At 37.4% G+C, this 15,094-nt stretch overlaps 2 protein-coding genes and 1 long non-coding RNA gene across 8 annotated transcripts in view; 1 reads left to right on the top strand and 2 right to left on the bottom strand.

Annotated features, from left to right (window-relative positions):
* Positions 1-443: 443 nt before the first annotated feature.
* SCPPPQ1 (secretory calcium-binding phosphoprotein proline-glutamine rich 1) lies at positions 444-9,965 on the bottom strand. Its single transcript, XM_070505390.1, has 6 exons — positions 6,292-9,965; positions 6,128-6,205; positions 4,331-4,369; positions 3,299-3,325; positions 1,059-1,088; positions 444-973 (listed from the first exon to the last, which is right to left on the bottom strand). The coding sequence occupies exons 1-6, from the start codon at positions 6,442-6,444 to the stop codon at positions 920-922; spliced, it is 381 nt and encodes a 126-aa protein (XP_070361491.1). The 5' UTR covers positions 6,445-9,965; the 3' UTR covers positions 444-919.
* Positions 9,966-10,103: 138 nt separating this feature from the next.
* Positions 10,104-15,094, bottom strand: part of SPARCL1 (SPARC like 1) — a 42,843-nt gene continuing 37,852 nt past the window's right edge. For all 6 annotated transcript variants that reach the window (XM_014842436.3, XM_070505388.1, XM_044766298.2 and 3 more), the window contains one exon: positions 10,104-10,549. In XM_014842436.3, the coding sequence (XP_014697922.3) occupies positions 10,521-10,549 (29 nt within the window). In that variant the 3' untranslated portion in view covers positions 10,104-10,520. The remainder of the gene's footprint in view (positions 10,550-15,094) is intronic.
* Positions 10,556-15,094, top strand: part of LOC106831948 (uncharacterized) — a 44,544-nt gene continuing 40,005 nt past the window's right edge. The window contains exon 1 of the long non-coding RNA XR_001398272.3: positions 10,556-14,220. This is a non-coding gene — a long non-coding RNA (uncharacterized lncRNA). The remainder of the gene's footprint in view (positions 14,221-15,094) is intronic.

The raw sequence follows: 15,094 nt of genomic DNA, 5'->3' as shown, positions 1-15,094 counted from the left end.
ACAGATTATAGTTATTATACAAAGGTATTTGTGCCATAATTTTTTCTTTGCCTCCACTCATGTCTCCCAGATTATGGTTATTTTATTGTTATCAGGTTGGTGTTGGTATAATTATTCGTGTTGGGAGGTAGAAAATAATGTGGTTCTGCTATACCTAAATGCTGATAAATTGAATCCTCAACTGTCTTTTCTGCAACACAAAGCGTAATTTCTCCTACTTGGCCCCTGATGGCCTGGTGAAAGCCCTGGAAGTGCTAAGAAACAGTAAATAAGCATTTAGGGCAAGGAAACGTCGGAAGGAAAACTGGAGTAGAATCCACTTTCTCACAGTTGGGACTGAGAAGGTTTTGACTCGTCAGCTTCTCTCAAGGTAAATTAAAATAAACACATACTGTATATAATTTTAATTAACATTAATTCAGATATTTGAAAAAGGAATATACCTTTTTGTTCTCTCTTTTTCGTATACGTTTTAAACAAAAGCAGATTTGGGTGGGAATCAAAGTAGAAGTCTCAAGGTTTGTAGCTTTTCCATCAGGTGAGCTGATGCTTTTGTTTGCGAAGGAGACGTGCTGCCTTGCCTTGACACCAGGCTATTTCTAGGTTCGGGAGTTTCATAGGCTTTCTCAGTGTTTACTGTCAATTGTCCATAAGACAAAAATAAGCTTGAGGTAAAATTCACTATTTGGAATTTCTTAACCAAATATTACATATATTTCTGTAAACAAATTTTGTCAGATACCCTGGGCATTATAAAAAGAATACCTTTTTAGACCTGCGGACATTCTGATCTAAATATCTTGGAGAAAATTGAGTTTATAACTCGTGAGCTCTAGTTTGGGTGGATCAGTCAGTTTCGATTCTCTTGGATGTTTTTATGGTTCAGAAGAATTATTCTTACCTTTCCTGAGATTAAATGTCACTTGCTTTTATCAATATAATCATAGAAATAAAGTCTTACCCCAAAGAAGCCCTAAAAATAAAAAAATTAATGAGATATTATCTGCAGTCCATCAGATTTGTAGTTTATAATAGCTTAAAAGTTAATATGGCCTTACCCCAAGTTGGTTCAGAATAGCAGTGATTAACTGTGAAAGAAGGAAAATCAAGTATCAGTGCTGTCAATGGGTTTATTTTAACTTAGTGCATATATAAGTTAAAATATTTTCTATATAAAGATCTCTGTTTTTATTGAAAAGTTAATTTCATGTTACTACTTAGTGTTTTATTTACATGATGTAAGATTTTAAAGTGGATATGCAATATTTAGACTTAAATTCCCTTAATTCACAGAAATATTTTCTTGTGACTGCCTTGTAACTATACACTATATCTAAAGGATAGAAAATTGATGAGTGGTTAAGAAACTCACTGTGTATGCTTCCATACAAGTCTAATTTTTCTTAAATTATGCAAATTCCCTGTGTGAATGATACTTGAAACAAAATGTTAGGACACCTATGAATACTTTGTTTCAAGGGTTTGCTTACACAAGTAGTTTCTCTGGGAAAATATTGCTTTGTGGCTTCCACAGGTCCCCCTGTTTTAAGAGACTGGCAGCTTGCTCAAGGCGTTGACCACTCTTATCGAATCGCTCTATTTGTTGAGCTGTCTGTACCCGTACGTCTGCGAGAATATGTAAGCTAAACACTGTCCCGACTTGTTCTTAGGGCTTGAGGTAGCCTCTGTTCTCTTAGGATGCCTGTTCCTGCTCCCTGACTTAACTAGGATCACCCAGAGAAAAATGATCACCGTGAAGATACAGCGATTCTTTAAATTATTCTGTCAGGGTCCTTTGCAGGATGGGTTGTGGCCAACAGCACTTCTAAAAAGTTCAGAAATATAAAGTGTAAATAGGTATTAAGTGTTCAGATCTGGTAATTTGAGTGAATCACGTGTCTGAGGAGTCACTATTTTGACTGGAAGAGACCTTGGAGGTAAATGCATGCCTTTATCAACAGTTACACAGCTAATTTAGTTGTAAAGATGGCATTAGAATCTAGGCTTTCCAACCACAGGCCAGTGCTCTGTTGGCCATGTTTTGATGGAAATGTGAACTTGCTAATTTTGTAATCATCAATAATTAATTATTGAAGGTAGTTTCCTAAAACCTTTTCAGTTAGAAATATGCTAGAATCTTTATGATTTGCCATTTGGAAATGTACTATAATGTTGCTTAAACAGAGTGGATTGTGGGAAGAGCACTAGCTAGTTGAACTCAAAGGGCTTAGGTTCTTATTTAGTCGGACTCTGAAGCTACCTGTTAACCTCAGAGTTTCTGGGACACTTAAATACTCTTCAAGATGGTTGACTTTAAATAGTCTGTAGTGAAGAATCCTGAAAAATTTTATCTCAGGCACACAAATGATATAGGCCTAAATTTCTGACATTTTTACAAAGTACTGCATGTCCCTGATTCTAAGATACCATCAAATGTAAAATGTCCCATTTAGTTAATAATAGCATATTAAAAAGGAGATCCTAGATTAAATGTCTGTATCTGTTGTGAAATATGTCTTGATTTCAGAAAATGTTTAAGTGTGAAGAAATCTTTTTTTTTTTTTGCTGAGGAAGATTCGCCCTGAGCTAACATCCATGGCCAGTCTTTCTCTTTGTATGTGGGCTGCCACCACAGGATGGCCACTGACAGACAAGTGGTATGGGTCTATACCTGGGAACTGAACCTGGGCCAGCAAAGCAGAGCCTGCCGAACTTAACCATTAGGTCACTGGGGCTGGCCCTTAAGTGTGAAAAGTATGTTTTTAGACAGGGAAATGGAATTTTTTAGTGTTATCTTTTGTAACTACATCCAAGTATTTTTCCTGTCTTTCATAAACTAAGATTCTGAACAACATATTGTATCAATAAAGAGCCTCATTAAAAAGTTGAATTATGTATAATTCAGTAAAAAAAAGCATTGTCGAGATTTAGATTTGACCATCTTTAGTGTAGTATGTGTTTATGCTAATGCTTCATTAGTGAAGAAATAATTTTACCTCCTAAAGCAATTTATTCTGTAACTCTGAGTCTTTTGACTCTTCCCTGTCTCCTTCATTAGTGAGAGAAGAGGTTGTTTTGTTGATTTCCAGTTTGGATGAATTGAATAAATGAATGAAGAACTGTTGGCATGCATTGGGATTGTTTTTTGGCTTTGAATTTAACAGCCATGCTTTATTTTGTTTCCAAATGAATTGACTAATAAAGACAGTAATTTTCATAATGAACTGGCTCATCTCATAGGCTGTTGAATACAGTATTTTTATAGATTTTATAGATTAACAGAGCAGAATATATTTACCAATATAAGATCGTTAGGTGTCAGGACCTAGAATAAAAGGAAACAAATAATCGAGTTGTAATTCAGCATTTTATCTCTCTTCTATCTTATACTTTTATTTTAGCTGGATTAATGAAATTATGCTTTTTAGAATTCTTAGCATTTCTAAAGTTATATCCTTAGGACTCATAGTCACTAATATTTTAAGTACTCCTCCCCCCCACAGTACATCCCACCCCTTTCAAAGCTCCTACCTCTGGAAACAGCCCACATTTTCCTTTGTGGGCTCCAAATACAGCGAGGTCTTCTTGGAAAGAGCGTTAAACTTATGCTTACTAGGTTGGAAGAAAGACTGTATTTTGGAATCACTTCTTTATGAAAGAAAACTTTAATAATGTCATTTCCTGTATTATAATAGGAGTATCATTGAAAAATTTGGAATTAAAATGCTATAATATATACAACTTATTTTTTGGTTTGTGACTGGGTCAGTCTTGTCATATGTAATTATCCTGCATTCAGTAAAATCCTGTCAAAAGTAAAATTTAACTGACCTTTTATATCATGACCATAACCTTAAATCTAGTTCATAGGCTTCTAGGACAGATTCCATTTCAGTAAGAGTGCATTTTCCTCCCATTAGTGGCAGATGTAAGTATAAAATTTTAGAGGTAAAATGAACTTCCTAAATCATCCATTCTATTTTATGTTCTAGAAGAAAATACGGCTCACAGGGAGTTTAAGGTTACTCCAGAGTATTAAACGGCAGAGCTTGCATCCCCAGGTTATTTGACTTCAAATGCATTTTCTACTCATCTCCCCAATTTCCTCCACTCGATCAAGGAAAGTTCCAGGTTTTTGGTAGTTCAGTACGTAAGATTTGTACATTAAATGATTCAAATCAGACAAATATCAACTAATGGTCCCCACAAGAGAATGATAAGCATTAATTCTTATCAAAATTCCTCTCCAATTAAATCTTAAAAATTTTCAAGTTTTTGTTTTGTATTTATTTAAATGCTTTCTTAAAGGAAACTTTTAAGTGTAATTTACCTGATTTGGATCATAAGGAAAAGGAAGAGGAATTGGAATCTACAAAAAAGAAAAAAAAGTGAATTGTGAATTAAACAAAATGTGAACATTTTGACTTTTTAAAATTTCTTCATTCATTTGCTCATCCATCCATCCATCCATTCACCCAGTATTTATTGAGCAATTATGCTTTCCCAGGGATCCCAACTTCTAGTTGGTGAAAATCAGATTCTAGTGGATTTTAAGTCATTTTTTCTTTCAAGAGGTATGCTTATTTTGCTTAAGTGGTCAAACCTAAAGTCTGGGAATCTGTCTTATGTGTTGATAGTTCTTGCAAATCCATCAGTTTCTCTACAGTAGTTCGTTCTTGGGCTGATTTTTAATACTATTCTGCCATCTGGTGGAAAGAAGAGTTTCTATTTCAAATGCTGGTGATTCTTTTTATTGCCAGCTAGATATATATAATTTAAAACGTAAGATGTTAACAGAGATTCCTAATTCTAATGATAAACCAAGACTCCAGGAGTTTTCATTAATTTAAAAACAAATATTGCTGAATTCAGCCAAAAAAAAAATGTACCTAGCCCTGACTAGACGAAAACAATTAGCAATTAATTATAAATGCAAGTTCTTAGAAATTTAGTGGCTAAGATTCAGTTAGGACATGTGAAAACATTAAAGGCAAAGTCCATTGAGGACTAACTGTAGTGACAAATTTCCAAAAACCTGCTTAAAGTTGAGAAATAAACAGTCTGAAATTGAATAGAAGCAAAGGGAAGGTGTTTATTACATTTAGATAAAAAAGCAAAATTATGCAAAATAGTGTTTATATTTTAAACATATTATATTTTAGTTGCTAGACAGGAAGTTAAGCTAGATGCTATTTTAAAATATGTGTGAACTTTCCAAAACATCATTGCTTAAGTATTGTCCAAATTCAGTGTGTCTCCAACCTGTGTTTGCCGCCTCATTGTACTGGTCATTCTTCCCCCAAATGGCCATGTGCCGCCCAGGTCTGTGCCCAGGCACGTGCTGTTCCCCCTGCCTGGAGTGCCTTACCCACTCCTCATCCCTCATAAACTGGTTCAGATACCATCTCCTCTGGGAATCAAGCCTTTGACACATCCTAGGTTAGCTGGCTTTGTATTTGCATCTAGAAGGACTTATCAAATTATGGGTTTTTTTCATTTATGAGTCTCTCTTCCTCATCAGATTGTGAACTTATTTCATACTTTTTGTATTTCCAGTACTCACTATAGACCCTATAAGCAACCAAATAAATGCTATCTGTCCATACCACCAAAAGTCTTACATGTAGAATAAAGACAACTTTATTATGTGTTTAGCATTGTTCTGGCCTTCACTAAAAACTTTTGTAAGAATCCAGATATTAGGAGAGATTGAAGAGGCTCCAACAAGAAGAATAAAGTAGTTATCTTGTTTGACCGGTGAGAAAAAGTTGCACAGAGCTGGAAAAAAACTTTTCAGAGAAAAGAAAGCAGCAAGATGATTTAGAAAAAGAAAGAATGGATATTATAGAAAGAGATTAGAAGAGTAAGTTCATCACAGTCAAAGCAATTCAGTCTAAACAGCTTTTTGATGGCGAGCGTACGGACACATTGGAGGACGTCACTGAAGACTTGGGAGAGCATTTGCCAGCCCCTTGTTGCACTCCACACAAGCTCTGCAAGAAGGGCAGCGTGAATAGCTGATGCCTCTTAAGCCTTATTTTTCAGTATCAAATTTGGAGAATTTTATAACCATCATCCAACTGGGAAATACTTGTCACAACTTGAGATTCCCCAAACCCATACTCACCAGGGGCAGCTGTCGAGGTAGGGGAAATGGGATCGGAGGAAAAAATGGTGGTCCTTGTGGTGGGTAAAAGTTAAATCTCTGTAAAAAGAAACATGTCAGTCATTTCAGGCAATTGCAAACTTTTAAAATGAACACGTCATTTGAAAATATAACTAGAAGTTTACCTGTCCACTGGAACTTCCTCCAGATTGTTCAAGCTTGTAAAACAATAACAGCAACAAGATAAAGCAAGATACGGTGAGACTTGATTCATTACAAAGGGCTTTTGTTCTAAATGAGCATAGGTACCAAGCACTACTACTGAGCATTAGCCCCATCAGTGGTGTAGCTTTACCTCTGAAATAAAAAGCAGTTGAGTATAGGGAAAAGATGAATCAGTTTTGTCCAGTGATTTAGAAGGCATACGTTTTGCCTTTGAACTTATTTCCAAAGTGTTTCTATTTACATCTCTTAAGATTAATTACATATTGCATGCCTCATTATCTTTGAGTCAACAGTGTTCTCAATTTAGTTCTCAGCATTTATAAGTTCAAAGTAAAGGGAGTGTGGAAGTGTAAATTTAAATTTTGTATCCCCAAACAAGTTTTGAAAGCTCCCTCACTGCTTTGACAGCTCCTTTGTTACAAAATCTGCGGGGGAGAGGGTTTCTTACCTACTTGGTGCCCTACATATTTAGAGTATACTAAGCACAGATTAGACTCATATATCTCATTTGTCCAGATGTGGGAGGCATGGCTGCAGTCAACGTGAGACGGTTTGCGGTAAGGGTGTTGTAAATGAAACTCGATTGAAACTGTGGACTTCAGACCCCGTCACTTGTTCTATACTGCTAAGTTTATTTACGAGCTTCCTGTGTTCCCATTGGGACTCCTCAGTGCTTTAGATGCACTTTTATTATCTTCACACAACTCTGAGGTCATTCTTATGACTCACTTTGCAGGCAGGGAGGCCACGGGTTCATTCCTTGCTCCAGGTCACTCAGCTAGCAAATGGCCTGTGAGCCGGGGTTTGTACTGGGAACACCCTGGGGCTGAGGAACTGTGCTAAATTCCTGGGTCTACAACTTTCCTGGACTCCACTTTCCTCTTTCTGTGAAACAAAAAGAGGAAATGCTTTCTAGTCCAGAAATACGATGTTTCTATAACGGAAATGGAGTGGACAACTGAGGAGGGGTACTCACACGGATGGGCAGCGCAGTGGCTGTGCCCAACAGGCCTGCCAGGACGAGCAATTCCATTCTGGAGGAAGAGTCTGGAATTGAAGGGTTAGGAGATCATTTATTTCTTTCTATCTAAGTCTTATCTCATTGTAAATAGACTGTTTGGTTAGAGGTGTTGAAATGATGGTCAGGCTCACTTCTACCTCTAGGTTCAGGTTTTGTAAGCCTAGAACAGTGCTTTAAGAAACTTTGAACGCCTTCAGACATGCATTCTATGGCTCATAACATTGCATGCACTTCCTACTCTTCCTTATAATCTCACAGTTCACCCTAACCCTGTTTGGTCCCTGAAGTGATTTGAGTTTGTGATCTCTATCCAGAAATCTTCAAACTCCAGTGTCATATCATGATTCTGATTGGGGATGTATCGCCGCTGGCTCAAATAGGGTTTCTTGTGTAGCATACAAGAAATAATGTAATAAACCCACCTTGAGCTTCTACCCCCATGAGACTTACCAGGCCTTCACATGGTCTGGATGCTGTTACTGACAATTATAATTTCTCAAGAAGTAAACGATATGGAAAAACTCTTGCAAGGCATGATGGATTGGTAGAGAATAAGTATGATATGAGTAAATTCAATACAGCAAATCAGTGTGGTCTTTTCTGGCCAGCTGATTCTGAAAGCAAACCTTGTTATGCTCTTAAATCACATTTAACTCAAATTAACTTACCTTATGAGTTTCAAACAAATCACTGTACTCTGGAATTGGATTTTGGAAGAAAAATCAACTTCATCATGTTCTTATAAAGACTTGTCCCCAGCATCTGAAGCAAGTTATTTCTTTTTATATATGTCAGTCTTCAATTATTTTATGTATATTTGAAACCCAGCTCTGATTTATCTTCAGGCTATTTTACTTTGCCTGAATTTAGGCAACTTATCCCCCTTTCCTTTCTTTTTCATGTTCTTTCTTTGTATTTTTCTTTCTTCTGAATTTAAATCCTTGAATTTCTTTCTTCCTTTGATAAGTGGACCTACTAGAAATCACTAAATCACCCAAGACAAGACTATCTTACATTCTTTTCCCTAGTGCAATAAAATCAGTCCAAACCGTGCTGTGTCTTTTCAATTACCTTTGCTTCAAATGGCCCTCGGAGCGATGGATTCAAGGAACAGTGTGATCTCCTGGAATCTCTATGCCCCTCTAGTATTTAAGCCATATTACTAATGCCTTTATGGTTATGGGCAATGAGTCACAAAATTCAAAGCTGAACTGAATAATTGGTTCTAGGCTAGGAACTCCAAATTCTAAAGTATCTCAATTACACAGAGAGAGGCTTAAAGACTCATTACTCAGAAAATAACTTCAACTCCTTGGTTGGGATTAGAGAAATGTTTTATCACAAACAACCCATGATTAAAAATTGTCACCACCAAGAATATTTAAGTGCTTTTGCAACATATCATCCAGGGCCTTAACTGACACATGGGAGGCTTAACTGACAGAAACATTTAAGGTTCTAAAGTGTTCTATCAGTAAATCATATTTTTATTTCAAAATGAAAATTATTTTCAACTGAAACACTTTTAGTAAACATTTAGGTAATGTCCTTAGCATTAAAATCACGTTTCACTATTCCAAAACATTGAAAATATTTAAAACGGTAATTTAGGTCTAATTAGTGCCTCCAAATATAATTTCAGTCTTCCCAACAAATTTACAGTTAGAAACTTGGTTTCTATTAGTTAAGACCTCTCATGACATTTGTTTGCAGCTACACATAGAAACATTCTGAACTTTGGAATAATTTCTAAAATTATTTTCCTAATTGGAAAAAATTAAAAAGAATCATTACATTTCAATTAATCAAATTGAACTTAATTTAGGCATGACATGGTATGTTGTGGTCTGGTTAAGAACAAGTGACTCATTGAGCTAAGAAAAGAGATAAATACAATTTTGCAGTTAATCAGAGAAGATTATTCTGACAAAAAAAAAACTTCCATAAGTCCTTCAGATAAAATTCCCAGGGGCACATTCTCTCAGTGACTGTCAGAGATAGGGCTCTTAAGAACAACAACGAATTTTTGATTATATGAGGAAATAATCAAAGACTAATTGCATTGATATTTTCCTTTTCAGATAGGAAAATATGGAAAAAACTATTTTGTTTTCTTTTAAGTATTTTAGGTAGAATGAAGTGGGTGACGCTTTCTTTTATTGCCTTGCTTCGGATCTTGGAAAGCTCTGTTATGCTGTCTTCTATATTTTTTCAATCTAGCTTTTACTGTATTGCTATTTACCAAAGAAGAGCTCAAATGAAGACATACATTTTCACTTACAACACATTTTCTTGCATCAATTTACAGTTGCAATATTTATCTCTGACTACATTGGATGTTAAGACACTTCAGGGATCTCTTTACGCTACCTTTATTCTAAGGACTTAAAATGCCTAGAAATTTTGCAGGGCCTTCCTCCACCCCGACACTCATGTGCAGTTGCACAAAAGTTAGAATTAGCTGTATCTGGCAGTGCACAATCATCCAGATTTTATAGCAAACTTGGTAAAGAGCACTTGAATTCAATTTTTTTCTTTTTAAACTTACATGATGACAAAGGACACTCATGAGCAACTACCGTTTAACAACTGAATATTTGTTTCCTCTAGGAAGTGTCTCCCCTGATCACGTGCACGTTTTCTTTTTTTAAGTAGTAGGGTCTATGAAGCACAATTATAATTTGATATGAAGTATGAGCCCTGAGTTAGTCTTCCACGTAGAATTGTTTAAATAAATGACTGGAAATAAACTTGAATTAGCATTTGGATTTTTATTAGGATATTAAGATATCGAAAATCATACACATTAACAACAAAAGAGCATTATTTCATTTTCTTGAAGTACACGTGATATTACGGACAAAATGAATGTATTACTTTTTCAAGTTTTATAATTAGTAAGTATCTAATAAATGGATGCAGAAAGGATGAGTTAAACTCCTGTTCACAAATGTGTGCAGAATTTTGCATACCTGACTTAATTTATTTCCAAAGTTAATATTAAATGTCTGGCGCATATACTGTTATCAAGCAATTACTCTCATTGTCTTCTTAGACATGCAAACGTTTTGCTAAATATAAATCTACAAATATCATGGCTGCATAGATTTCAGAAGTGGTCAGAGCAGAGGAGGATGCTGGGAAGTTTGAGTTCTTTCAAATCTTAATTCAAAACAGGAGATTTTCATCTATGTCTTCTGTAAAAAACAAAAACAAAACAAAATGCACTTTTAGAAAGTAGCAAGATTAGTAATATAAAGAAAAAAGTGTTAGAGCTGGGGATTAGAGAAGCCATCTAATATGACAGTATGATAGGCATTTTTTTTTTTTTTCTGTGAGGAAGATTGGCCCTGAGCTAACATCTGTTGGTAATCTTCCTCTTTTTGTTTTTTCTCCCCAAAGCCCCAGTATGTAGTTGTATATCCTAGTTATAAGTCATTTTAGTTCTTCTATGTGGGACGCCCCCACTGCTTGGCTTGATGAGCCATATTAGGTCTGTGCCCAGGATCCAAACTGGTGAACCAGGGCCACAGAAGTGGAGTGCCTGAACTTAACCACCTGGCCAGGGGGCCAGTCCCAGTACGATAGTTCTTAACCCTGGTAGGGCATCAACATCACCCAAGAAGTTTTTAAGAATATGTATTTCGGGCCTCACCCCTGGCCTCCTGAATCGGAATCCCCAGGGGTGGGCCAATGGCATGTAGACATTTAGAAAGCTCTGCAGGTATGTCTGATATAGAGTTGAGAATCACTGATAGAAGAGGTTGAGGGGAGGCCCAGCGGAGAAGCGCCCAGTATACTAACCTATGAGGGTTGCTAAAATATGAGTAGACATAAACAGAAGTATGGTGCCAGTTTAAGTCCAGTTGCCAGTCAAGTGATTCTAAAGAACTTGTTGCCACACATGTGGAAGAAGACAGCATCCTCCGGTGGATGTGAGACCACGCTTCACCAGCGTGGCCCACCCTCACTCAAGAATTGTTGAATAAATATTTCAAGTAGATTAGTTAGAAGCATACTAAGCTACTCCCCTGTCTGGGACACGAGGCAATTTTCCTGCCCAGTGTAAGTCTTCCTCTTGCCCCAAGAGCGGGACAGATTATGGACTTTGATATCTTTCTTTTGAGCACTGGCTTCTTTTGTAAAATGGAGATAACAGTCTCATTATTTATAAATTTACTTATATTTGCACTTGTTCTTTTTGTCTTCCTTCTGTTGTTTGAATGAGAGATGTCCCTCCCGTGGACTTTAAGGCCAATCCTCCACCTGTGCGCAGGATCTCTTCTGACTTTGGAATTCTCCCTTATTTTCCTCTTTTTTTTTCTTACATCCTCAACTTTTCCTTTTTTCTGGGTCCTTTCCATTAGTGTTTAAATATGCTGCATATCCAGCCTCAAGAACAGTGCCTGGCATTATGTGGACCATCAGTAAAGATTTGTTGAGTGAATGAATGAAAGAAAGAAAGAATGAATGAGTGAATGAATGAGTGCTCAAGGCTCTTTTATTCCCCCAAATGCTTCTCTCAACTCTATATCCCTCTCTAGCTCTTTCCTGCCTTCAAACATTCACTCCTTATCCTTTCTCATCTCCGGTTCTTTCTCAACTGATAGAATCTGGCTTCCATCACTACCATTCCACCAAACTCTTACCAAGGCCACCCAGGACATCCTTATTTCTACATCCAACCGATATTCTCAGTCTGTTATCATACTTGATGTCTCAGCAGCATTTGGCACTGTGATCGTGTCCTCGTCTTTGAAACACCTCCTCATGGCACTGTCCTGTTTTCTTTCTTCCTTTCAGGAGACTTTTTATTCTCCTTAGTGAACTCCTTCTTTCTCCTCTATCCAACATCTAGATATTGTTGTACCTTGGTGTTTAACCTTAGGCCCTTTCTCATGTAGCTCAACACATTTTCCTTGGGGAATTAATTTCGTTCCCTGGTGTCAATTACTTTCTGTGTGCTCGTAATCTCCAAATGCATATTTCAATTCCCAAACTGTCTTGAAACGCAGACCCATATCTTCAACCATCAACTATACATTATCTTCCAAAGACTTCAAAATTCAACCTCTCCAAAATGGAATTTATCATCTCCCTCGAATCTACTTCTGTTCTCGTGTTTTCTGTCTCAGTGGAAGGTATCTCTGTTTATCCTGTCTGGCCTGAGCCAGGAACCCGGCCACTGTACTCACTCCTCTTTCTCTTGGTCTCTCAGCTGTCTGCTCCCTGCCTCCATATGTTCCTGTCAAACATTGTCTTATTATTTCTGCATGCTGTACATCTTGAATATGTTTATATTCTTGAATATATCTTGAATACATTTATACTTTTTAATATATCTCGACTATGTTTGTTTTTCTTTTTCCCCAATATAACTAACGGCCCTAGTTCAAATTCTCATCAACTCTTGCCTGAATTTACCATAACATCCTCTCAAACATTCTCTGGCTTCCCCACACAATAACCAAAAGAATCATTCTTAAACACGAATCCAGTGAAATCACTCCGTTGTTTAAAACAGTTCGGTGATCCTCCAGTACTCTTAGGATAATGTCTTTAACTGGCTTAGCAGGACTTGCATGATCTGACTTGTTCACCCTATTAGTCTCACTTGGAAGGTTTTTCTAAAGATTAACGTGGATATATGTCAATGTAGGATAGCACTAAATAAATAAGGCTTTTCCATCTCTTAATCGGACCCTTACTTTACACGCAAGGAAAATGAGACTCGCTGAGGCTGAGTGGCATGCCCTAATGCACATGGCTAGTTAATGATAGAGCTGGAATATTCAAGCACGTCTAGTTCAGACCAAAGGCAGGTAGAATTCAGGACAACACTGGCTAAAATTTATCTTGTCCTTCTGTGGATCTCTCAGCTCAGAGGGAAGGAAGGATATGCTTACAAAGAGAGATACATACTTTTTTGCTTTCCCTAGCTGCGTCCCAAAGTAGTAACTTGTTTACTTGTTCTGACAGAATGGTTAATATCTGCTTCATTGGCTTACTGTGTGATAATTCTTTCCCTTCTTCAAAATAATGTAATCACGGCCAAACCACAGGGAACAAACAAGATCATTAGGAGCTTTGCGAGTCAATGAACTTTAAGCCCTTCCTGCTGCTCCCAGACAAACCCCTAGCCAAGAACCTGAGTGAGCCTACATGCTGCAGAGCTTCCAGAAGTTTCAAAAGGAGCAGTGGAGCACAACTGGTTTCCTTGAATAAATGGCCTCTGTTCAAATTTGCTTTTTGATCACTCCTTAAAATCACGTGCCGTATAAAAGGGCATTCATAAATATGTCCCGTCCCAGCCTAGTGTTCCCCTATTGATAGTGGTGGAGTGGAGGGGGTGGGGAGCCGTACTTGGGTACATTTCGTCTTTTTAACATGGGAATTGGAAGAGACAGTTTTAGCCAATTTTAGGGATACATTTGAATTTATAAGTACTGTGTTTATCGCGTAGATGTTAGAAAGGAAATTGGCATTATTTGTATGAGTTTGGGTCTTAATAGCTTGTTAATTTCCTATTAATGTTAACAAGCTATAAACAGTCTGTGGTAGGCAGCCTCCAAGATGACCCAACCAACCCACATCCTGTAGTCTCCTCCCACACTGCAGCAGGGTTGGTCTGCGTGACAACAGAATATGGCAGAAGTAACAGTATGTCGCTTCCAAGATGAGGTTATAAAAGACACTGCAGCTGCAGTCTTGGGTTTTCTATCTCTCTCTAATTCTCTCTTTCTCTGATCACTCGGGAGGAAACCAGATGCCATGTGGTAAACAGTCCTACAGAGAGGAGCACATAGTGAGGAACTGACGCCTTCTGACAACAGCCATGTGAGCGAGCTTAGAGCAGCTCCGAAGCCAGGTAAGCTACTGCCGGTTTCCTGAGCCTTGGGAACCGTGAGACAGAAATCAAGCTTCTAAGCTTTAGGGTAACCTGTTATGGAGTAATAGACAATTAATACATGGAACTAGGCGCTTACAAAAATATATGTTCTTTGCTCTTTACAGTTGAGCTTATTTCACGGAATAAAATTGTAGAGGAAAAGGACTTTTTCTGCTTACCTATTTATCAATAAATAAGAATCCTCATACTCTCAGCTCTTCCTAATTTCAAGGCATTATACACTAGCATGAGGAGTATTTTTGAAGTGAAGCTCCCTTAAGTTCCCTTTTTGTGGGAAATTCTGACCTTTGGTGAACTTTCTTTTCCTCACTGCGTGGCTGCATATTCATCCTACAAGTGTGTTGTGAACATATGCACAGACCTCTGTCGCAGAGATTTGATGTTCACTGTTGATTTACATTTGCAAGCAGTTTTGATTGCTCATTTTCTGAACATCTTTCAAATCTTGCTTATTGAAAACATGCTTGCTCATAAAAATCAACTCTAACTTAGGAAAAGAAAAGGAAGTAGATTAAGACATAACCTAGTAAAACAAATGTCTAAATTTAAATTCCTCCACTTTAGGAATAAAGAAAGAACCCTCCGGGGCGGGCCCGGTAGCACAGTGGTTAAGTTCCCGTGCTCCGCTTTGGTGGCCCAGGGTTCCCTGGCACGGGTCCCCAGTGTGGACCTACACACTGCTTATCAAGTCATGCTGTGGCAGGCATCTCACATACTAAAAAAATACAGGACGACGGGCACAGATGTTAGCTTAGGGCTAATCTTCCTTAAAAAATAAAAAAAATAATTAAAAAAAAGAAAGATCCCTCCGATCTTTTTTTTTTTTTTTGCC

The sequence above is a fragment of the Equus asinus genome, chromosome 3 (genome assembly GCF_041296235.1).
Source record: "Equus asinus isolate D_3611 breed Donkey chromosome 3, EquAss-T2T_v2, whole genome shotgun sequence".
NCBI lineage: Eukaryota > Metazoa > Chordata > Mammalia > Perissodactyla > Equidae > Equus > Equus asinus.
The sequence above is the reverse complement of the archived record's forward strand: the minus strand, read 5'-3'. Positions and strand labels throughout refer to the sequence as shown.